General features: G+C 43.6%; 1 protein-coding gene across 5 annotated transcripts in view; it reads right to left on the reverse strand.

Moving 5' to 3' along the window:
* EVL (Enah/Vasp-like) overlaps nt 1-24,858 on the reverse strand; it is a 132,950-nt gene that overhangs the window by 13,512 nt on the left and 94,580 nt on the right. For all 5 annotated transcript variants that reach the window (XM_086749823.1, XM_086749825.1, XM_086749827.1 and 2 more), the window contains exons 4-5: nt 7,712-7,775; nt 3,297-3,358 (exon numbers count right to left, since the gene is read on the reverse strand). In XM_086749823.1, the coding sequence (XP_086605949.1) occupies nt 3,297-3,358; nt 7,712-7,775 (126 nt within the window). The remainder of the gene's footprint in view (nt 1-3,296; nt 3,359-7,711; nt 7,776-24,858) is intronic.

The raw sequence follows: 24,858 nt of genomic DNA on the forward strand, positions 1-24,858 counted from the left end.
ATTTCACACCCTCAATTCCATTCTCGAAATGAATTGTAGCTGCTATTAGAAATACTTTAAACGTTTCAAGCCCTCTTTGGTTCATGAACATAATAGCTAGTAATTCATTGTGGGTACAGTTAATTGTAATTGCAAAACTACACCCACCTAATTAGAGGCCAGCCTGAGGCAAAAATTGAACTGAGTCAAAATAATGGACTGATGTGAGTTTAAAATAACTTTATTGAACTAAGTGGATTTCAAGCACTTATATCAGCTGAAGGACTGAGCCTCCAGTGGTTGCAGTAATATTTTTAGCAGAAAGTGAGAGGAAACGTCTCACTTTTCTTCCTTTTCTAGGCACAACATTTTAGCATTACATACAGTTATACATAGGAATGGATCCAAGTCACAAAACGAGGGATCTGAACTGCAAATAGGCATTACTCCTAAGCGTTCTAACTCCGCAGGCTTTAGACGAGCACTAGAAATCAAGACCATATGCAAAGTGGCAGACCCAAGCTCTTGATCTGCCTGCAACAGGAAAGGTTTGCTGGAATAGTTACAGTGACAAGCCCTCAACTATAAATGCAGTTTATACCAGGAAGAAAGTTCTTAGAATGAAAAAAAATTACACAAGTACAGGGGATTCTGGATGACTATAACAAAATCCATGTCATATCTTTTGCTGGTAACAGAAATACCACTTAAAAAGAGAAAAAAAAATTGCAACCTCTACTAATATTGCTACACAGACAACAAGTCTACCGCAGACCTGGCCTCCAGCTTCAGAAGAGCCCATCCATTATGTTTAGACCAGTTGAAAATAAGTTATGTATGAAGCTTGCTGCCAAATGCAATTTGACTCTGCTGAATGATAAAAATCTCCTTCTGGGCTGACACAGTAAGAATATGCATTGCAACAACCCAGCTACAGGGCCCTGGTCCTGTAATTCATGGTTTTTCCCTTGCTTTTAGCTCAGAAGGTCCCTGGACCGATCCTGAGTGGTTTTGGTACTTTTCCAGCTTGGCTTCAGAAATCACGTACAGCAGGAGTAGCTTTGGGTCTCTCAGCCCGTTTTCTAGCAGGCACGGGCAATGCCAACGGGGCTTTTTATACAGCTGAAAGCTAAGGCTTCATACAGGTCACAACTCATTCAAAATCAGTACTTACTCAAGTGGGCAATGGTTGATGAAGTCATGTAAGGAGGGGTCCTCCTGGGCATAGTCACCTCAGACACAGCAGCGTAAGGGGAAGGCAACGGAAGACAGTGTGACATGGGCTGATACCGCTGCTGTGGAGGACGAGATGATGGATGGGAGGATGGGGAGGGAGCCTGGCCAAAGGAGCCGGGTGGGCTGGTGATGGTGGGCAGCGGGGAGGAGGGTGCAGCTCCGAGGTGTGGAAAGAAGGACCCGTCTACACTTTTCAACTGGGTCCCAGAGAGGCCTAAAGCAATTTGCTCTTCAGGATGACCATTCAAAGGTACATTTGCCAAGGTCTCCTGGCCTGTTTTATCTGTGGGCCCCTTGACTCTGTCAGGTGGGACAGGAATCATGGGCAGGATGGTGGGACCACGTGGCTGCAGGACATCAACACTCTGCAGAGGTGGTGTGTTTGTGGTGGGGGAAGCAGAAGACCAAGGAGAGCAGGAAAGAGAAGAGCGCCTGAGAGGCTGGCGAGAAGCAAAGAGGAAGTGGGAAGGATGGGGAGGTGGTGGAGACAGCGAGGTTCGCCTGATGCCTGGTGTTACAGTCCTGTGCTTTGGGCAGACTGGAGGGGAGGAACCTGGGGTCATTGGCAGCTCGGAGGCCGAGTGCCTGTGCAGGAGCTGTGGGAGCTCTCTGGCTTTCCACGGGGACTGGAAAGAGGATTGACTGGCGGGCTCGGGGACAGCGGGTGCCAAAGAGACAGCATTGGCATGAGGTGGTGGGGAGGGCACAGCACCAGCGGCGGGAGCACTGCAGTTACTGCAGGTGGGATGGGGAGACTGGGGCTGAGAGGTGGGAGAGCACTCGCTTATCTGAAGGGTGGAAACTAAAAGAACAGAAAAGACAAATGAAAAGAATAAGATGGGTGCGCAGCAAGGAACGAAACCCAGGCAAAGCAGAACGGAGAAAAAGGAACCGCAAAGTAAATGCAAACAGAAATTCAAAGAAAACAAAGAGGAGATGGTGCAGGCACTGGTTTAGGGGTTTCCAACCCTCAGCAGAACCAGAGGGCTGTGCAGAGCAGGACCCTGGCAGCACAGGATGGGCTGCATGCTCTGGTGCCAGTGAGGCTCCTCCAAGCCCTGTGTGAATCTGAGTCAGGATCACAAGCATCACCCTTGCACCATGGGCAGCTGCGAGAGACACACTGAACACAGTGGTGGCCACCTTGTAGCCAGGAAGGGGACAGCCAGAAGCCCCTGGGGGGACACGTCCCACTCCTTGTGGATGCCAAGGCAGGATTTTGGCTATGTTCCCTATGCAGAATAGCACACAGTAACCTCTGCCTAAATGGAGTCCAACAACTTCTGTCGCTGACTAAAAGGCGTGTGTGTATGTCTAAGCTGGTTTCAAGTAAAAAACTAAAAAGCTGTAACAGCTGAGGAAAAACATTTCACTTATGTGTCCAGATTAACTGAAAAAAACTTCCCCAACACAAAAGCCCAAAGACAACATGGCCATCTTGGCTTGCTTGCTTGCCTTCTTTCAAGAGAGGCAAAGCCATACTTTGTAGTTATGTGCTATTCCTGTCATCTCTTCTCTTAGTGCAACTTAATATGCTATAGAAGACTTTTCGTAAGCTCATTAAATATATATATATTTTCCATTAAGCTCACAGAAGACTACTCACTTCATGACCACAAAATCCTCACTGATGAGCATCTAGAGCTATATTTTCCGCTGCGCTGTAGTTTGCTTTGTGCTGCAGAGCGATGGGGAGCGCCTGACCGGGCACTTCCAGCACATCAGCCCCTTCGTGCTGACATCCCCTGGAAGCACGGAGTCACTCTCGTGGTGGCTGTGCTACCTGCTCTCCCCATGGCTGTGGAAGAAGCATGGCCAGGCCCCCTTGGTACGTCTAAAATCCTCCTTGCTGTACAAGTTTCGCCAAGTGCAAAACTTGCCTAGCTCCACCTGCACGCCCCAGACTGTGAAACAACACAATAATGCCTAAATGCATGTAAGTCCCTAGTTGAAAATGCTTTAAAATCTAGTAACTACAACCATTTTTAGCAGTCTAGCTCTTATATAACACCACGCAAACCCCTACTACAGCTAGAGGAGGCAAGCAGGGAGAGACTGTATCTGCTTGGTTTGATACATGCCTGTGGTAGAGGTTCTTCTTTCCAGAGATTCTTGGCGCTGTTGCTGTTGCTCCATCACTTGTCTAAAACATCAATGAAAAAACCCTCAGTCATTACATATTCTTTATAATTGTTGAGTAAAAGCTTTATACACTGAGAAGCACTCAGGCTGTATGTCTTGGGTGGTGTGAGCCAGTCCCTCACAGAAATGCTGTTCCCCATGAGATGGAGGTGGCTCTGATTTTTCTTGCCCTGGCCACAGCGGTGCCACTGCATGTGTTGGGGAAGCGTAACCAGGACGTTGCTCCGCATCTGCCGGGCACTGCAGGAACTGGCCAATCCATTTAATGTAACTCACTGGGCTCTGCAGGAGGAGCAGTCAGTGCCCCAGGTCCAGGAGAGCACAGCAACCATGAATGCTGTTGATCTGAAGAGCGTGAGCATTGCAAGGGAACAGTAAGGGGCATCTCGCATAAAATGATATGGTCCCGAGTCTTTTATGGATCAGGAGCCCAAAGGAATTGTAGGTAAAATAAAAATATAAGGAAGCTTGATCTGCGTTTAGGTGCTGACTGTACAATATCTGTTTTGTCCAGCTGCACAACCAAGCCCTTTATTGGCACTGGACAGCCCAGCCGAGAGTTTGCCACCTCATGTCCCAGTACAGCCACTCCTGTCCTGGCCAGCATGGGCACGGGGACCGCGACAGCTGCGTTTCCTCCACAAGTGCAAAAAAACACTGCTGCTTTTTTGGCCCCTTTTTGCCCAGGAGCTGCTACCCAGGCCTGGGGTCCCGTTGGGAAATGCACTGCCAAGCCTTTTCCCAGGCTCTGCTTTCCAGAGATGTGCAGTTCTCAGGCTCTATCAGCAGAGGTCTTCTCTCGCACGCTTTAGCACTTCTGCAGAAAGAGCTGTCACTCTTACCCCTGCCACAAACCCTCCCTGGCATTTCTCCTGTTTAAAAGATTGAGAGCTAAAAACTAGAGTATTTGCCACACTTTTCACCATACGCATGGATATGGACTAAAGATTTCAACAACACTGAAACACAACTCTGAAATTACCTTACTGGAGCACTTGGTAATAAAGTTCATTATAATTTTATTCCATGATTTCTAGACCGAGTTTGCCTTGAATTTGTATGTGTGGGCCAATCTTAACTGCATAGAGATTTCATTTTCTGTAACAACTGTACTTCATGGTCTGTACAGTAAGGCACGCTTAACTGTAGGCAATGCTTCTATTTTGACTCCTTATGTAATATTTTAGAGATATATCCATGCTACATTTTTACTTATATTTTCCTGAGTCTGCAATTTTAAATAATTCTATCTTCTTACATACAAATAAAAGCTTTTTTTTTAAGAAAAAAAGTCCAGAAAAAAATAAAGTTACATTATGCAAGGAAAAAAATAATGTCTTAATTTGCAAAACAAAACTTCCCATATTTCAATTCTAATTCAACAGATGGGAGAGGAAAATCCACTATTATAATTATTCGCTGTGGAAGGATCAATTCTAAACTGGTTTTATGTTCAGGATATGCAATGCATTGAACACTGGCAATTTCTGGAAAACAGTTATAGGCAGCTGAGAAAACTATTATATGTGCAAAGGGGAAACAGTTTTGAGGAACAGCCTTAGTTGACTGATTCAACTGGTTTCATTTAGCTATGACACTTTAAACCAAATAAATAGAAATATTTACCTCACTATATATGCTGGCTCTTACTTGATAGTTATGGGCTGAACACATATGCCACTGCTAAAATTTCAATTGTAAACACACATACTAAGAATTTCCTAAGCATATTGTCCCCTACCTTAGCTTGCCATTTATTAGCAAAATGTGATGATGAAGAACAACTTGACACATACATTTTCCTCGTTAAATCTGGGAGAAATTCTAGGTTTATCTGGAGGGCAGACTTGAAAAACTACAGCCTGGCAGACCAGAAAGAACAGTAAGACATCTCTGAGTCATTAGAGCTGCTACAGGTGTGGGGTGCTCCCCAAAAGAAGGGTCAGCCACTGCCATTTGAAGTCACTGGAGTTCATGCCAGTCCTGTCTGCCCTTGGGCCGATGCAGTTTATACATGCCAAATGCACCCTCCTACACGTGCTAAAAGGAGAAGTTCTTACACTCTTAGGAAGTCAAATTTATTCCAGTGGAACTAAATAAAGCCTGAGATTGGCACAAGGCTGCTTAAGGAGTATGCAAGGAGTAAAGTACAAGAGGGGGCAAATTACACCCTGAGTTAAAAATACATTCTTTTAACATTTGTGTAAAGGTCACTAAAAAACCTTTTAAACATTTGTAGGGTAGTTACCATAACTTCATTTCCTTGCTTGCTTATAAGATTGTTAAAAAAAAGTGAGGCCTAAAATTAGGTCTGCTCTATGCTTACAGAATGCATCAGCATAATTAAAGCTGAAAATCCTCCAGTGCAGATGCAGTAATATCTAAGTGCATCTACGGGCATAACTTATTCCAGTCCAGTGGAGCAAAAGAAGCTTTCCCAGAACCATGTGTGCTGTAGCGGTTGAGTAATACCTACCCAAAAGGCTTTTAATGTCTCTAACCAAAAAATGAAAAAATAAGATTTTTTTTCTTCTGATGTAGTTAAGCCACTCACACTTTAAAGGTACAGACTAAACATCTAAATTTGAGGTCTGAGTTACATATGATCTGAAAAATCAGTGATTTCCACTGGTTAAACGAAGAGCTGGATCAGGCTTTTCAGGAGGGCAGTGGGGACAGGCGGCATCCCCCGGCCTCTGGGTGAGCAGGAGCTCTCCTCTCAGCTTTAGGACAGCTCTGCTATCCCAACCTAAATCTTACAAATCTTGAGTGAAATATCATTACATATAACTATTAAATGGGTCAGCAGGTAAACTCCTATTAAGTCTCAGGCCATTCAGAGTTATTCATAAAGGTGCCTTTACCACAGCTTGTCTTGACTGACCTGTATGTGGTTTTGTGTAGGGACAAGCGAGAATGGCTGCCCTGGAGCGTGAATGCAAGTGACATATTGCAACACGTCATCTCTGCTGCTCCAGGAGCGTGTGATATTCAGCTACACAACCCGCAGGGCCAGGGCGGTCCCTGGACCCTGCAAGAGGGGACCTTGCCGGCTTATAGGTTGCACCTACAAACAAAGGCAGAGCCCGCTGAGCCTCTGTCACTTCAGACCAATACCCAACATCTCTGGTGCTGAGCTGCCCCTACAGGTCTGGTTCCATTAAAATCCTTACAAAGCTGTTTATTATCTGAACCGAACACTGGGCTGACTCCTCCAGAGGGCTCACTGTGCCCTTGCTGATCCTCCTCTCGTTACAGAAGCAGATGCAGACACTTCCTTTAAGTAAGGCCACACACCAAACTTGAAGCAGCGACAGGTCCTGCCCATTTCTGTACTCCAGTGCACTCCTGGTGAAGTGAGGCTCAGCAGCTCATAGCTACCTACACATGTTACGGCAGAATATTCTGCAGTGTTCTCATACAGCAGGAAAAACATGCTTGTAGTGAGCAGGAATATGGAAAAGAAAGGTGCTTTTTTTTTGGTGCACAAGCCTATACTTCAACAGGGAAGCACAAGCCTGGCTAAGTAGTGCTGCTGGCGTGGACACCACCGATGCCAGGCAGACAGATGACAGCTCTGACAGCATACACCACTGACTAGAAGACTTAGTCCAGAATGGGACCACTATGTCTTATACTTAGTGAAGGAAGCTGAAGAAACTGCTGCTGCAGGGATTTCTACTGCTGCTACAGGAATCTCGGCTGAATCAGAAAAGCTGAAATGAGGTGGACCTCATAATTTCATTATGGAAATAGGCCTCCTGCCTGCCTTCCCTTTGATGTCAAGGAGACCACTCCCAGTAGGTAGAGACAAGGCCATGCATAATAATGGCGCTGAGTCGAGACATATGGCATGACTTTACACTTCCATTTATTACAGTGGTTTAGAGTAAAACATTAATAAAAGGAATGGCCTATGATATAGGAAGTAGCCATATGCAAAATGGGACTAAGCTATTACTGAGAGTGTATATGGTCTGTCGGATGCTCCCTGGACTGTCTACTGCTAGCAGGTGATCCGGAACAGAGTAGGGTTGGTCTTTCTTAATGTGTGTCATAGTTCAGAAACATACGTAGTTGAGAAACATACAGTCTAAAAATTGCTTTAAAACATGCTTTGTCTTTAACTCTGAACATCGACATGCTTCACATTGCCTTTGAGCAAAGAGTTTACCTATGGCTTCAGTTCACCCTTTAAAAAGTCATCACAAAATCATTAGCAACAGTTACAGGAAACTCATGATCACTTAAAACAGGTATGAGTAAAAAGATCAGTGCTTACTGGTGAGCAAGGACTGCATGTTGATCCAAGTTAGAAACTAGAACTCTACCATAACTGATTAACTCCACTTACCTTCTCTGTGCTTCCATCTCATCTGGAGATGGCCCATTCTGTACCTGGCGCTGGGCAGCTGGACCTACAGAAAAAAACCAAGAGAATTCTATTAGGAAAGCAAATGTATCTGACTTTTTCAAAAAACAGTGCTACTCAGATTAATTGCTTCTCCATATGAGAGAAAAATCTCAAGCATTACAGTCCTCTCAATTTTTTCTTTTAATTATTTTTTCCTATTAGACAAATCATTGCCCCTGTAACTTTTCAGTCCCATTGGGAGAATCCAATGGATAAATGATTGAATAGATTTGTCCAGAGACTTGGCATCATGGTAGCTGTAGACCATGTACTCATCCCTTGGCAAGGGTGAAGACCTGCAGTGTTGCAAAAGATGTCCTGCGGAAGGACAGGCTATTGCACTGGGATGCATTTCTAGCTTCAACATGGTTCAGATCTAACCTCCCTGGATTATTCTGCGCTTGCATAGTAATTCAACCACAGTGCTGAGTTTGTGAGCATACATGCTAGCTAGTGCTGCGCTGACACTGAGCTGGCATCAGGAAGCTGCCTGACAAAAAGTGCAAGGAGATGCAAGATAAAACAAGTCTTTTATAAATGTAGCTGTTCTTTGGTCTCCTGCTTCTGACCACCCCAAGCTCAGCTTTCACTGGCATTCACCAACAAAACTCAGCTATGCGTGTCACCATTTAAGTCACATTTCCTCTCTCAACTCTGATAATTTAATCTCTGTTCTTGGACATTTAATCAAGCACAGTGACACTTATATGCCATTTGCAGAAAGAAATAATTTTTCTTAAAATGAAAATAATTGTTGGTAACATAAGCTACAGTGGTCTTCCATTCAGTGGAAAGAGGATTGTTCCATTAATTTGACAAGGTGGGTTCCAAATGCGACTAAACAGATAAGAGTTCTGTTAAATGCCACAGCAATTTTCCTGATAAACAGCACTGAGAAATAGGTCAGTTATATGCAGGAAATTATTAGGTCTACTTTGTTTTCTTAATTTTCAAATGTAAAATTTCATCCTTTTGAAAAATTATCCAACAAGAACAAATCAGAATTAAACACTTACAAACCCAAATATGTCACTCACAAATTGTTAAGAATATTTCTCTCAGTTTTCTTTATGTGTTTCTGCCATGCGGAATGTAATCTAAAAATGAATTTAGAAAGCATGACTGTGTGAAAACAGGAAAGATGGCAGAAATGCATTGCAGTCAGAAATTCCAGAGTGTTGACTGATCCTGATGAAATTGTGCATATTTTTGAAATGCGTTTAAGGACTAACATTTGCAGAAAGGGAACACAGCACTCTCTGAAAATCAGGCCCATGTATTCCAGTTTAAGGTATCCCAAAATTGAAGCCAGTTGCAATCACTGAGTCACAAGCTCTGACATTTAAAAATATCTTAGGATGGGGTATGAAGTGAAGACAGTTCACTTCTTTAATGTCTCATGACTGACAACTCAATATTGTTTGTCACAGGCCTTTGGCAAACTACTATTTAGACAGAAATGCCACATTTTGTAAAGATCACACAAAACAATGAAGCAGAGGGGAAGAGGCTGTTTTTTTTTCGGAAGCAAGCCTCAGAATAAAATTTAGCAGGCATTTGGGAAGCACAAAGCAGGAGGCTCACGTACAAGGAGTTTAAGGTGTAACAAGAAGGCCACGTTACTGCCTCAATGCTTGTACTGTGCATCTTCCCCACCGCAGTGAAAGAAGGCCAGAGCTACCCCTGTGCAGCAGTTACAGAGTGAATTTAAACTTCTGAACACAGCAGGAAGACAGACAAGGTCCCACTCCCAACGTGTGGAGCTGGACCAGGCTCCCCGCAGTTAGCAGTGGCCCTGGTTTGGACCCTGGCTCTGGTGTGTGCAGGTAACACCCACGTTGTCCTGTGCACACACATGGGGCTGTGCAATACTTCATAAGCAAATGTCTGGGTGAAAGATCTTCAGGGCTTAAGTCAGCTACCCCTCCCTCACCAAGTAAGAAATTCCTTCTTAGCTGTGCTCATCACTGCATATGGTTTTATAATGAGAAAACTTCCTTTGTATAAAGACTCCGAGCATCATACAGAAGCCTGCACTCTGCTAGGAATGAGGACTAAAAGTAGGCATCAATGTGAACAAGAAAGGAGGATGAGGCAGCAGAAACCACAATTCTTCTCTGGCAATAAACCATGTCTAAGTATATAGGAGGCTCTAAGGATACCATCTTAATCTGGTATTTTGGCATGAATCCTCACTTGGGGCCAAATGCCCAGCAAAATGAGGCAGTGTGGCCAGTTTGACTAACACTAGACATGCAGAAAGGATCAAAGACCAGACTATCAACACCACACAAAAAAACCCAGCTCCTTTTCTCTGTGGGCACTGTTATGAACTGCCTATGTAGGTTTAAAACCAAACAAATCCAACCAAATCAATGTGGAAAGCAGCCTAAATAAATCCTTTTAAGGTAATCTTACAAAACACACCTGTAAGTTGGTGTTGTTGCTTTTTATCACCTGGAGCTTTCTCAATCTGATCTTGCAGAGCAGGCAGGTAAATGAATAAGCATATGAATCCGCAAACAAGACTGTCTCAGTTTTTAGCATGAAAGAGTCCCAGTAAATTCAATGAGTTCACTTACATTTTCCGGTATGTATGTATATGCTTGCAGGATTAAGGCTACACTTGAAACTAAATACATGGTTTGGTTTTGGTTACAATACATGGTTACAAAATGAACACTGGCTTTAAAAAAAATTGTCTGTGATAGAGCAAATACCTGATATATTGCCAAAGGAGACCACCAGTCAATTCAGACAATGCTACTGCAAAATTTTGCCCTCACTTCACTGCAATAACTTAATTTCTCTGCCTTATTCAGAGCTGAGCTTTGTGTATTAATAGTCCCTAATATGTTTTTTTTTTACATTAAGAACCCCAGCTGATTGTTTCAATTGGCAGCATTTTGTTCGTATTATTATTTGGTCATAGCATGAAATGTCCTTAAAATGAGGCACATTAAGCTCCTAATTATGTTTTGAAATTGCCAATTTCTTCATAGTTTCTACAGAAATGCCCTCCTCTTTTGGCAGACAAAAACAAGAGAAAAAAGATCAGAAGGAAAGAAGCTTCTTCAGACCTGAATAAGTGAATAATCAATATTCAAAAACTCTTTGCGTAAGTGGTGACAAGTTTTTATTTTTAATTGCACATTAATTTAAAAAAAACAGACAGTTTTTCAGATGCACAGGATACACGACTGCATGGCCCCGAAATGCCTTAACTCTCTCTCGGATATCTTGAGACATGTAACAATTGGTCTTTTCTGAGTAATGACTAATTCCTCTCTTTTACAGGTTTAGATTTCTTACTTACATTAATACACTGCTGCAAAACATAATTCTTTCCTTTAAATCTTTTCCAAACTAATTTTTCTTCTATTTTGCTGGTGACCAGTAGTGAGACATTAAAGAAGTGAACTGTCTTTATGTCATACCCAATCCTAAGATATTTTTAATGTCCTCTTCTGAACGTTATTGTTGTTTAGCAAAATTTTCTTCTCAAAGTGCTTTAGAAGTGAAGTACCCTAACAAATTAAGTTGCGAGATAAAAAAAAAAGCAAGGATGAAGCTGTAATAGGTAGCTTGTCCTCTCTCCTGTGTAAGGCAAGAAGTAGTGGAGTAAAATTTGGTAAGATAAAATTACCTGAGGAAAAGCCTAGACCAGCTGCAGAGGTCAGTCACAGCCCATGGGAACAGGGATACCCATCTTGTGTTCCTGCACAGGTTTTTATTGACTTGAAGTGGGTAGAAAAGAGTATAAGGAAAGTCATATGCGGAGCTGTGCTGGGAAAACAGGTTGTTCAGGGCAGTTACAGCTTTCACTACCTATGTACCCGCTCTTCTTGCCATCAGTGGGGAAACACATCAGTTCTGTTTGCCACTGGTTGTTGTTTCGCTTGAGTTACCCATGACCGTAAGAAATAATTCCTTCTGGCACCCTGCTTGTGATCTTATTCAAACCAATAATTTTTTCCATAGTAATACGAAACCTTCCTTTGCAAACCCTGAACAAAAAGGTTAGATACACCAAAATTTTGCCTGATGGTGACCAATACATTTAAAAGTCCAACCGAAGCTTTCAAGTCTGCTCATTGCCAGAAACAAATTCTGCTAGATTTTTTTCCCCGCAATCCAGACTTCTTGGCAGACCCAAGCCCACTACCAAGCTGATGTAAAGTCTGCAAACAACTTCACGCTCCATAATGGTGGAGCTTCATGTTTCTCTCATCCTTGACCATCAGGTGGACCTTCCTAGGTTTAACTCCTCTCCACATTTTTAGATATTTCTCAGACATGAGCAAAGATGAACAGCAAGTGCTCTTGGTGATGGCATCCTCATTTAAACATGCTTCTTGAGTTGCCCTGTGTGCTGCCTCCTACCCTGACATACTTTGGGAAGAGCCGCACAGAGAAGAGCTCCTCTCAGCGCAATAATCAGGAGAGATGGTTTTGCTACTGACATGTTTGCAGCTACATAGCTGTTGCAATCTACATTTTTAGCAACCAATTAATGCAAGAGATACACTGTGAATATCTGTGTTTCCTTGCTTTGTTGCTTTGTAATAATTAACCGCATTTTTATATAAGCATCTTGTGATTTAGCTCAAGGCAGACTTTGGGAGCACATGGACATTTTCCATGTTTGCTGCCTCTCCTCCTGCTCTGCCCTTCCCCAGCTGTCCCTAAAGAGGGTGATGGGGAACTCCTGGCAGCGGGGCACTGCTTCGTGGTAGGTGTGATGGTTTCATACTCCAGTGGCTGCTCCTGTACCACTGTGCCAAGTTAGCGCACAGAAATGTTCACGTCCGGACCCACAGCCAGCAACAAAATAGGACCAAAGCTGTTGCCAAGGGAAAACCGATGCTACAGCTTCCACTCTGGCTTAGCTGTGATGGGAAGGCACGATCAAGAAGCAACAAAGTCACCATTTCTGTCCTCCTGGGGCAGCCCCAAGCAGTGTTTCTTTTTCCTCTTTTACTTAGGTTACAACTGCAAGCAACACTGACTGCATGCACTTAAGAAAATGGCAAAACTAGGGTCATTTCCCCGAGTAACCAGGATTTTGTATTTCTTCAATACAGAAGGTCCAATCTAACTCACTTACAGATCTTCAATTCATTTTACACACTAGAAACAGAGCAGCCACCAAGGGGAGTTTCTGCAACCCCTGTAGCCTCCACGGTGCTCATGGACCAGTGTGATGCATGTGGTGGGCTAAGGAAAGGGTCCAGAGTCAGAGCTGGAAAAGAAATATATCTGGGCTTTAAATTCACAAGGTTGAAAATTCTTGTTCTGCATATGAACAGAACATGATGATTTTGTATGAAAAAAAAACCATAGTAGACTATGGGAGGAAAAGAGGTGAGAGACAGACAGCTCTCTCCCACTGCTTGATGGTTTCAGCACATACTTGGATTGCAGGAGACTCAGGTTCAGGGAGCAGGTCTGACCTGTTGTCATTTATATCTTGGGAGTGTGACATAAACATTGCTTATCCTGACCAGAATGGGAAAAATTATTCCTTATTACAAGTTCCTGCAAAGCTTTTCTTTCCCACAGAAATATGTTTCAAATAAATTGTCATTTTCTGACAGAAGGAAAAAAAAAAAACAAAACACAGTTGTCAAAAGTATTTCTGACCAGTGCTATTCCCAGTGTCCCTGTTCAGGTACAGCCCGGGCCACCGTTCCCGGCATCAGGGCCCTGGGGAGTCCCGGCAGGGCTGCTGCCAGCTCCTGGGGCCAACCTGCAAACCCGCGCTGGGGCTGGCCTGGAAGGTGCATTTTGCCATCTTCCCCCTAACCTCTCCCCTTCACCCCCACACAGTTAGGGGTTCCTTGCTCCTGGCTGTGCTGCTGCCTGATGCCCCCCAGTGCCCCACAGGCAGAGCAGCCTTGTGATGTGGATGTGAAATCAAGTGGGCTCTGGCCGGAGGAAGGAAGTTCTCTGCATTTCCTTACATCACTGCTTCCCTGTGTTCACAGCCTGGCTGTAATTTTAGTTCTTGCCTCTGTTGGGCAATTGTGCTGCTGCTGCCAAGACTCTGTCAGCACTTTGAACATCTGCCTCTGTCCTGAGACCTCGACCTGCTCTCAAGTCCCCTTGCTCTGTGGGGACCACACATGCTGGAGATGTCCTGGCATGGCCACACGCCATGAGGAAGTGCCCATCAAACCAAAGGAGCAGGCCCGGAACAGGGTGCAACGCCGCTGTGCAAGTGACACTGTACTCAAACTCATTAGTAGAAACAATTATCCTGGACAAAGCACTGATCTAATTAGCCTAGATAAAGCACATAGATAAAGCAGGGTGCCTACACTACTTCTGGGGCCCAAGCTAGTACAACCAGAGTTGGATGACACAGCAGGCCACGTAGACCTAAATTTCTGTTGTGAGTTAAAGGACTGTGCAGAGGGATCACACCGCTTGCTGTGCCCCGTCGCTGCAGCTGGGCAGAGCCACGGGCCCCTCACGTGTGCTGCCACGTACTACCCCGCTGGGGGTTTGGGACTCTGCACATCCTGCCTTGGTCAACACGCAACAGCTCACGCGTCAGGCACGTGCAGGGGAGCGTCTGTCAGACAGGGATGCAGGGGCTGAGGCAAAGCACGGACAGACGGATGAATGGGATGGTTTTGTCTGTGGGTCACTAGTGGCTCAGTTTTAAAAATTTTAATGCCATTAAAAGTTCTGTCGTGCTGTTAACTACGTCACAGAGCGCCTACAGCGCTGTACAGGATCCTGTTGGATCATTTGAATGACAGTAAGCAAAGCGACCTTGGCAGAGAGAAAGGGAGCAGCACACCCACAGAAGGGAGGGCGTCGGTGCCGTGCTACAAAGCCTGCATTCAGGCGGTGTTCTCCTCATTCCTGTTAAACATTAATTTCAAATAGAAAGAGTTTTAGAGAGCGTTATTCAGAGGCTGGGTGCCTCCACAGCACTTCTAACAGAGCACATTAGGCACTTTCTGTAACATAATTTACACATGGACCAAACTTTCCCTTTGAGAACTGCAAAGAACTTTGTCAGTCTTAATTAAGCTTCACCAATGCTGTGAGGTGGAAGTTAAACGTCTTAATTACACCCAGACCATGTCCGCACAAGTAAAATTTGTTGCATCAATTTACCTACAGGTGAGATTTGCTACCGACACAGTTAAACCTATGCAAAAGGTCACCTAAGGCACTCTTCTTCTGATGTCGACCAAACTCGTTTTGGTTTGACCTGAGGCAAGAAGAGTGCAGTGAAATGAGTATTTCCAGCTCCGTGCCAGAAAACTTCTCTACCTCCGTCCCTTGTCCCTTGGTGACCAACAGTGTTGCAAGTCTGTGGTACTGCAAAGTAAAACACATCCTCTTAAAATCACCCCCAGCAACATTTCACACAACCTCATTTTACCTTATGCTACACTGCACAAGGAGCAGTGTGTATCCACGTACCAGCTCTCAGATAAATTGTACAAACTCCCAGCTTAGAAGCTCTTAAAAGCACCTTTCCCAGGATTTCAATTGCTTTACTTATATCTTTTATCTTTTACCTGTAAGATTACTTTAATCTAAGGTGAAACAGGCCCTCCTTAAACTGAAATAAGGGTGTGAGCACAGGGGGTCTGTACGAAGTCTGTCCATTTAAACTAAAAACTGACTTAGCATTCACTGCTGAAACTTTCTGATGTAGATAAGACAGTGACAGAGCTGGAAAAACAAGCCTGGTATTTAACATGGGAGTGCCCTGCCTTATCATTAGCTCACACCTCCGGCAAGTACACATGTACAGGTGTGTGCACTGAAAACAGCCCTTTTTTTATCTTTTTTTTTTTTAAGGAAAAACAATGGAATTGCAGGGGTTCCTACATGCACAACTACATGGCTATGCATGTGCACTGAGCAGGATGGAAGACACAAGATTTGGAGAGGAGTTACCCAATAGAAAGGCCATGCAAAGATCCAGTGCTGCAAAATAATTAGAAAGAAATCATCTTCAATTCACCCAACAGTGCTACTGAACACATCAGCATGAAACCAGTGGGCCTTTGACTCAACCGCTAAAGCTGTTAATTCAACTATTTTGCATAAAATATGATGGCAATTGTTTGATCCTGGCTTTTTATCTGTCACTGCACTGGCATAGCATTTGATAATTTTTCATACTGATGTCTTGGTTGAGCTGGAGGAGAAAAACTTATTTTTTTTTTAATTCTGAATGCAATGAAGATGAGTCAGTGCTAAAGCAGCTCCTGCAGTAAGCAGCTACAGGGATCATATTTAATATGTAAAGGACATGGCTCAGGTGCATTTATCTCAGTGTCAGTGCTTCAGCTCAGGAGCACAGCCTGGGTTACCTCTCACATAAAAGATAGCTCAACCAGCTTTAAAAGAAATTTAAAAAAACACGTAGGTAACAGTGTGAACAGGAAACCTTCCACAGTGAGGTGGCTCCAGTGCTGCCAGGGTCAGCATCTCCTGCAGAAGGCAGCCTGGGGTAGTGGGACATGGTTAGGGCATGCCACAGGGCTGGGACATCCACGCATCCAGTCTGGGACTCCTTGTATTTTATCCGGTGACTGGTTGATGTGAAATCTAAGAATTGCAAGAGAACTGGGAATTATTTTGCTCAGCAGCTCAGCTCTAACAGGAAGAAAAAAAAACGCACACTGGTCTAGAATATCACGAGGTTGTTGAGGCGGGAGGAGGTGGGAAATTAAAGTTGCAGTTCCTCCCAGCCTTGGTCCCTCACTTCCCACAGATGTCCTTCAAGCACCAGACCTTCCGGATGGCAGCAAAGCAGAAGGTGATGGCTACACGCCTAACTGGATCAGGCCCCAGCACTGCAGAGCCTGGTGAAAGCATCAGGACAGAGCCAGACGCTGTGCAGTGCCGGCTTTCCAGGAAACTGAAAGTACGGCCAGCAAGATGGGTGCAGGAAACCTCTGCACGGGGCAGGGAAAGGTGGAACTGAAGCATCCTGGGGGGGATTTTGTTTGCTGCGCTGAGCTCTGAGCAAAAAAGAACTAATTCAGCGACTGCTCAGATATGCACTAATGAAATAGAGGGGGTAAGGCAGCCACTTGCCACGCAGCACCGAGCAGCCACCGTCCACACCTCCCTCCTTCACAGGGGCTGACGCGGGGGCTGTGCTGCATTTAGAGAAACAGTCTTGTTTCCGCAGGCAGTTTCGTGATAAGTAAGCATCCTACTTAATTGATGACTGATAGCTTTTGTTACGGGAACTGCCTCTGGCTCTGAGAAAGATTGTGTGTGCATAGAAAACTATGGGAATAGTTGATTTTTTTTTTTAGGAAAAAAAAAGGCATCGCTGAATTTCTAAGAGTGTGATTCCAATGTTGCTGATTTTATAAACGCATATAGGAAAGGCGATGGGACAAGATGTCAATCAGTGCCATAAGTGAAAATGTAATCCATAAATTCAAGACCATGAGACTAGCTAAAAAAGTATTAAAGAAAATCCACATTTATTAGTATTAAATAAACAAGCCCACAAGCACTTCAGTTCTTTTTCCCCCCTCCTTTTTTTGATTGTTTTTTAGAATGTGCATCAAGCCTACTTTCTTGTACACTCACGTTTGAAAGTTCTTAATGAAAGTTACAATTAGCCCATAATCTTGTGCCTTTAAGCAATAATGAAGCTGTAGGAAAAACACCAAATATCATCAGACTCTTGTTAAAATCGAGACCATTGGTGATAATGAGAAGCTGTGACCTCCCTGCCACTGCATGGGGGCCTGGTTAATGCCAGAACCCAACCACTAGATGCTCTGAAGAAGCTAAGGGTGTAAATCAATACCCACCATCTAAACATATGGCTTATATTACAAAGATATTTTCCTGAATTTGGTTTTAATGAGGACATTGTTTTGCTCCGGTGACTGTTTGCCAGGTGCTCTCCCAAGAGAGAAGGGAGCACTGGCAACACTGCCCTCGTGCTCTGCAGTACAAGCATCGCTGAGCTCAGAAAGCACTTTCCCACTCACGTCTCAAGCCCCATGCATCTGTTCCATGAAATATAAACCGAGTATCTTCCTTTAGCTAAGTGTGACCCTGTGTATATTTGCAGGTGAGTACATGCATATACCTGTATCTACCCACTTCATACTTACAATTCTTTACATCAAATAAAAAGCAGGAACTCAATCATTTTTTTTTCCCAACAAATTAAATCTCAAAAAATCTCTGAAGCCACAGGGAAAAAGAACCCCACCTCTGGAATGGACAGGAGTTCAATCAGCTGATATTTACACACTTAGCTGGTCAAACATCACCTCTAATTTTGTTTAACCATAAGACTTAGGACACATTAAATCAGAAATATATATATATATACATAGTGTAGCCTAATGCAGCGCCCAAGGCGCCTAGAGCACCATGGTCTATTTTTGGCCCAACTCCACATACAACCTTGCAAGGCAAGTCTCTCAGCTTTTAAGTGTCTCCTTCCCTTTTCGCTTTCCAGTGAGACAGTAAACTCCTCAGGGTAGTCTTCTCCACAACCTGGAGAACAGTATGGACCTATACGTGCATCAAAGCAACACGTACACACAAAAACACCACATTATGAACACACAATTTGCATTTAGTTAATGGTTAAGATCCATCCATTTTACCAAGATTTAAACCCCAACATTTCTGTAAAACAACTAGGATGGGCACTTGAACCTGGACATAGTGCTGGAAAGCAGAGGATTTTTCTACAAAATGGAGATATATTTGGAGATCTATGGAAAAGCACACAAAAAAAATCACTAGAAATGGGTAACACTCCTTGGTAATAAACTCATAAGTCTAATAAATGCAACAGATAAACAAAAAAACAATTCAAATACAGCACCTGATTGCATTCACACCTACACCAAAAGCCAAGCTCTCTGCTTTAGGCAAGTAAAAGTCCCACTAACTAGGAAGGTCTGTCCTCCTCAGCCTAATGGCCCCACCCTACACAACCCTGCAAATCCTGATTTCCAGAAAAGCTAACAGGAATTGACAGTCACAGGCAGGTCATTATGGAGAAAAAAAAAAATAGGTAAATGTCCAGGTAACTATAGCAGGTATAAAATGCTGCCCTTGTTGATATCTTGTTTTTTAAACCACTGTCTATTCTGTGAGTACAGATGCTATTCATCAGCAAGTAAAGACAGAAGCAATCCATCATGTAAATTCAGAAGTCATCGTCCCATATTCTCACTGTAATGACTTCTCCTGATTTAACAGCCCTGATTAATGCCGGCATCATCTGAACCTAATGGGTTCTTCAAATATTTTTTTGAATTTCAAATATTTTCTCAGTATCCTACTGCCTGCCTGACGGAATTAACAGCAAGTGAAAGACAAACAATCCATCAATGAGCTACAACTGCAAGAGATTTCCCAGCACAACTGGATGGTGGCACAGAACATTTCCATGCAAAAACACCCTGGTGCAAGCATTCCTTCCTTGTTCCCCGGAACAGCTCCCACTGGAGCATGGCATGCAAGGGACAGGGCGCGCAAGGCGGCGGGGAGGTTTCCATCACCTACAAGACATTCGGCACAGGATGACGCAGTCACAGTGGCAGAGGCAGAAGCAGTGCCAAATCCATTCCCTGCTGACCATAGTATGGCAGCAGCCTCCTCAGCGCACTCCTCTCCGTGCCTTCCTCATGCCCAGCACTTACCGACCACCCCACTGCAGGCCAGGTTTCACCAGGTGTAATCTATACACTGCTGCAGCAGCAAAGTGGGCCTGGCCACTTAAATATTTAATTGGACCCTCTTCCTCGCCTATCACAATGCTTCATTGTCTGGACTTTCACATAATACTGTGACAGTCAGAAAGAAATTGCATTTTCTGCCCAAATCAGACCGCGGTATGTTCATTTACATGCAAGTAATTACCATAAATGCACAGCGTGAATAAGCAGAAAGGTAGCTTGTACTGGGGAAAAAATAACTGCCAATGGACACGCAGGATCGAGTTCACTGGTGGTGTAGCCGCTGAAGTCGAAGGGGCTACACCAGCAATGAATGTTGAGCTCTAGTTTTAAAATATAAGTGTGAACATGCTGGATTCAGAAGTAAGTATGTATGGATTAAAATCCCCATTTACTGTCTTTTAGTTCTTTTCATCATCCCATCATTCCTGATCTCCTCTGATCCCAACGCTTCTCTCCCTTTCTACTTTGTCTACTAAACACTTTCCTCTTCTCTATTTAAATGCAGCAGGTCTTGCAAAGGCAATCCAGTTGAAGTTAATGAACAGTTTGTATGAGGAGGCTACACAGAATGTTCACTCTCTGTCATTTTTGCCTTATCACCAGTCCTTTGATCTGTTTCTTTCCCTTCTCCTTGCCTTCGCATTATCCTCTCTGCTGGGGACTTCACGCAGCCCAGTCCTGCACTCCTCCAGCAAATTCACAGCTGCTTTAGGGGACGTATCTCCATAGCTTCAGTGACACTGCTCTGATTGAGACCAATTAATGTTTTGACCCACTGAACTTAGCAGGTAAGTTTTTTATCTAGTGTCTGATTTCTAGAATACGCTCAATAAAAGCTATAAGGCTCTTCATACATTTAGAGCAGGTGAAACCCCAGGTGGAGACAGGCTCCTAAGTATCTTGCAATATATCAGAGCCACTCCTGACAATACATATGCAGCATAACTGAGTAGTTGCTCTACCTTTATACATGTCTCCTACAACATTAAAACATACTCAGAGCATCTGAGTGCTACCTAGATATTCTAATAGCAAAGCTCCTTTCACATGTTTTCTAACACTTGCTGCTATGAATTATTCATGTTCCATTTTAAGTCTACAATACCGGTACTTCTCTGGTACGCTCCACCATCAGATGTAGCAAAACAAGTATTAACTAATTCATATCTGAGACAGCAAAAACTCTGTTAATAGCAAACTATCTTTTTCACTATCGTACCCAGATGACCAAAATTCTACCTGCATATGCTCATTGTTTTCTTCTTGCTGGTTTATAAAGCCATTAGAGGCACATCAGCAAACAGGAATATTACACTCAAACCTGAGTGTAAATTCAGGTTCCCATAGCCGTAAATCCCAATCATCTTATGCAATTACTTTATGAGGGTTTAAAAAAAATCCAGAAATAAATTTAGATTAATAAAACTGGCATTAAAATAACAAAATTTTACACTATGTTTTATCATCAGGACTCCAGTTTTCTGGAGAAAAAGGTATGTTCAAACCATTGCATTCTCAGTTTTGAGGACACTCCAAATCCTTTTTGTTCTCCTTTGCTTTCCTCCTATATCTCACAATGAAGGGAAGCACCTGGCTGGTGTAAAATATCAGCACCACCATTGTTACCACCTGCTTTTTCAAAAGAAAACAGTACTACACAAATGCAGGCAATTAAAACCAATATACCAAACTAATGAGGGAATCTGTAAACACAGAGATATTTTGGTTGCTAAGAGGATAAACATGCTCATGACTAACAAAAAGCTGAAAAATATCCTTCAAGGCCAAATAGCATCTCAGTGAATCTCAGACTGATCTAACAGAGATGAATAAATTCTCGCAGATCCTTCTGCAGACTTACCACCGGCACAGAAAACACCCTGCCAGCAACGTCTGTCATGCAACCAGGAAAATGAGTGAGTGAGCATGCTTTCTTCTCCCTCCGCCTAACCCTAAAATTAACATAATACTTTTAAATAGTTCATTCAAACACAATGTGGGGCAGCAGAGCCAGTGCCACCATGTGACTAAGTAAGTGGCATAGCCTGGCTTTAGGTGACCTGCGAGAAGAGCACCCATGGACTGAGAACAGGGACTTCCACCACCACTTTTGACTCTGTAATGAAAACTGGGATCCACAATCACATCAGCAACGAAGTGGCCCCTTGGAAGTGTGAAAGAGCAGCAAGGCCCACAGGAAATATAATTAAAGAACCTGAGAAAGTGGCTGCCCCAGAGAGTATGACATGAAACACCATCTCTGCTTCTTACTTTAGGCAAATGAAATGAAGTTACAACTTGCTGGACACTATCGGTGTTGGTCTAAGCCTGGGAAAAAAAATGTTCAGGTGTGGCCGAAAACATTGTGACCAAGTGTTTTTATATACATCTGTATCGGGATTCCTAAGCTGCGGTACATGTGCCACCAGTTGTATGCAGTTCACTTAAAAGTGATACCTGATGTGCAACACGTGGTACTGGGCATAAAACCCTCCAGAAACCTCATCATTTCTCACTACCATTATTTGACTCTTGCCTTCACAAAGGTCACAGGCCAGCTCACCTGTGGCAGGACAGGTGATTCCTGAACAAGCAGCACTTGCAGATGTGCACCTAAAGAGATTTTAAGTAACAACCCAATTCACCATCTCTTACCCCTGTATAAAAAGCAACTTTGACCCTATTTTGAGCATGAACCAAAATCAGCTGGCTAGAAGGCAAACACTCCCTCAACTAACTGCTGCTGTAATCCTTGTAACAGGAAATCAATTGTGCAAACTGCATTTTGACAAATATAAACCACTACTGAGTCTACAGCAAAGGCTGACAAATGGCTCTTGATGCTCAGCGCTTACCTGGCGCAGCAGTCCTCTGAAAGGAGATGTGGTAGAAAAATGCTTCTTTTTAAAACAGAAGTTGGAAAACTGTAATTCCACAATCCATGACAGTAAAAATTAAGGAGAGCTCTGAACCTGCAAGTGTAGCAGGCAGGCAGGTGCTCTCCTACATGAAGCCTTTTGCAGGAAGGCTGTAATTATCTGTCTGAGCACCTCCTGATTACATCTACAGCCTGTGCGCATAGGAGCCAACGTGCAGCTGATGCAACTTGTGTCATTTTCATTTCTGTACATTTTGCCTTTAATTGAAATGGTTGTTTTCCTTTTTCAATTCCTAATATCTGTTATTCATGCTTGGGGAGGCACTTCCCAGCGCATTAAACAGTGAAGTACTCAGAGGCCATGCCAAAACTGAAATAACACTCTTAAGTAAACCATGTGCTTGGTTTCATGATTGTAGTAGTGTCTTTATCCACTGGCACTCTGAGAAGGTCTGTACTCTAAAGAGCTCTGGAAATCACTCAGGAAGGAGACCAATGATCTTTTAAGTTCCTCAGCTGGACAAAATGTACTAAAAAAGCCACTGTCATGCCATTGCCCAGATCATTGTAGTTCTGAAAACAGAAACCGGTTTCTTTTACTGAGGATCAGTGTCAGACGTTTTGTCCTACCTGTAGAAGCTGCCTATACTGAACCAGCTTTAATTTTTGGTATTGCTCTTCCCTGCTCCCAATCTCTGTTTCCATCCTCACTTCTAAAGGACTCCTGGGTGCCGTGCTGAGGAGAGCTGAAATGTTTCCCACCAGGACGTGGTGCCTGCCGGGTAGCTGTTAGTCTACAGACACTGGACTCACAAACCCTGGCAATTTGGTTGGAGTAAGACTGTATGGAGCAGATTTAAGATGAGGAAGAAAGCACCCCACTCGTTTCCACATTTCATCTCTCTGGAGATGCTCCCTGTACGGAGACCTTGGCTAAGCCCACACCGAGCTGAGACTCCTGCGTCAAGTTGATGGATTCTCTCCCAAATTTCAGTGTCTGCAATACCGGTACAAGGGAGTGACACCAACCTAGGAATACAGGATGTAACCTTCATTTCATATACAGACAGCCCAGGTTCAGGTGCCTGAACCAAGAGTCGCCCACGGGAGTGAGAAGACACACCTGACACAACACCTATTTCAGAACTAGACCCTAATACATATTTCCAGTTATACACAATTTTAAATAGGATGGAAGACTGAAAGTTTCTGCCAAGAAATAGAGAGCAAGAAGCATTCCAGCAGACGTGAGTCTCACAGACTGAGCCCAGAAAACACCGTCGACTCAAGTAAAGATTATAGCTACCAGAAATTTATCTGTATTGGAGTGTATTGTACTGATGCCATTCTCTAATAATATGCTGTGGTTAAATCACGTCAGTGTTTGTGGTACTAAATTAAACTATTTTTAAAAGACTTGCTTGTACTTTACATGCTAGGGGCAAAATAGCTGTACAGGAAAGATGAAGGCTGGTAAGTCATTTCTGATGACAGTTGTCCCACTTGCAAGTTACTTAAGTTGCTGCCTGTCAGTAGCCCACAGTATCGTAACAATTAAATAGTCACTAATAACATTCCTGTATTACAATATATTACTTTCTAAATCATCTTCTACAAAATAATTCAATTAATTTAACTGATGGGGAATTTTGAAGTCTATGCTACACTGCTATTAAGATCATTTGGTGTAAAGTGCTGGCACGGATTCGATACTTCTCAGAGGACTCAACTTTTATTGATTTAAATTTGCAAATTGATTGTGATTCACTTGAAAAATGTTCAGAAAGTGGGTTCTGTTCCCTGAGAGCAAGAACATGCATTTTGGGGGAGATTGTTATGTACATTTCATATGATGCAGAAAGCCTGAGATGCAAGAAATAGCCCCAAACTCCTGTAAAGAGGCTAGTATGCACAATTCAGAAATACTTCAGCTTTGCACACTTCTAGTTGCGTCACCAGTCTCCTAAAACCTCCTCAGTTATCAGTGCCAATCTGCAAGAGGGATGACTCCTCCCTGGCAGCGTGCCTCTCCACTGATTACGGGAGGAGTCGGGGTGAGACTTCCCGCCAGACTTTCAGTCCTGCAAATATAGCTGGGATGAGTCCAATCCTAAGGGACTAAGCCACAACCTCTACCAAAATACCTGTAGATTCAGGGAGGGTTTAGAAAACGGACTATCACTCTGCATCTCTGCCATTCAGCTCACCGCCGGTGACTCACGGTGGGGTGTGCCCGAGCTCTCAGTGCAGTGAGTAATAAATACCTGCTTGGCTCTGCCTTACCATCCACAGTGGGACCTTTCCTGCTGAATGAAACAGGCTTCCCCCCTCCCTCTTCACCCCCTGGAATGAGGACGGGAGGTTTATGAATCACTGAGCTCGGGGGACCAACTTTCTGTCCTATTATCTGGCTTTCCATATTGAAAGGAGGCTGGCAAGGTAAGTGGTGGTGAGAAAACTGTGACACATTCCACATATCTTCCTTCCCAGCACAGGGA

This window comes from Chlamydotis macqueenii, chromosome 5, assembly GCF_036417535.1.
Source record: "Chlamydotis macqueenii isolate bChlMac1 chromosome 5, bChlMac1.mat, whole genome shotgun sequence".
Classification (NCBI taxonomy): Eukaryota; Metazoa; Chordata; class Aves; order Otidiformes; family Otididae; genus Chlamydotis; species Chlamydotis macqueenii.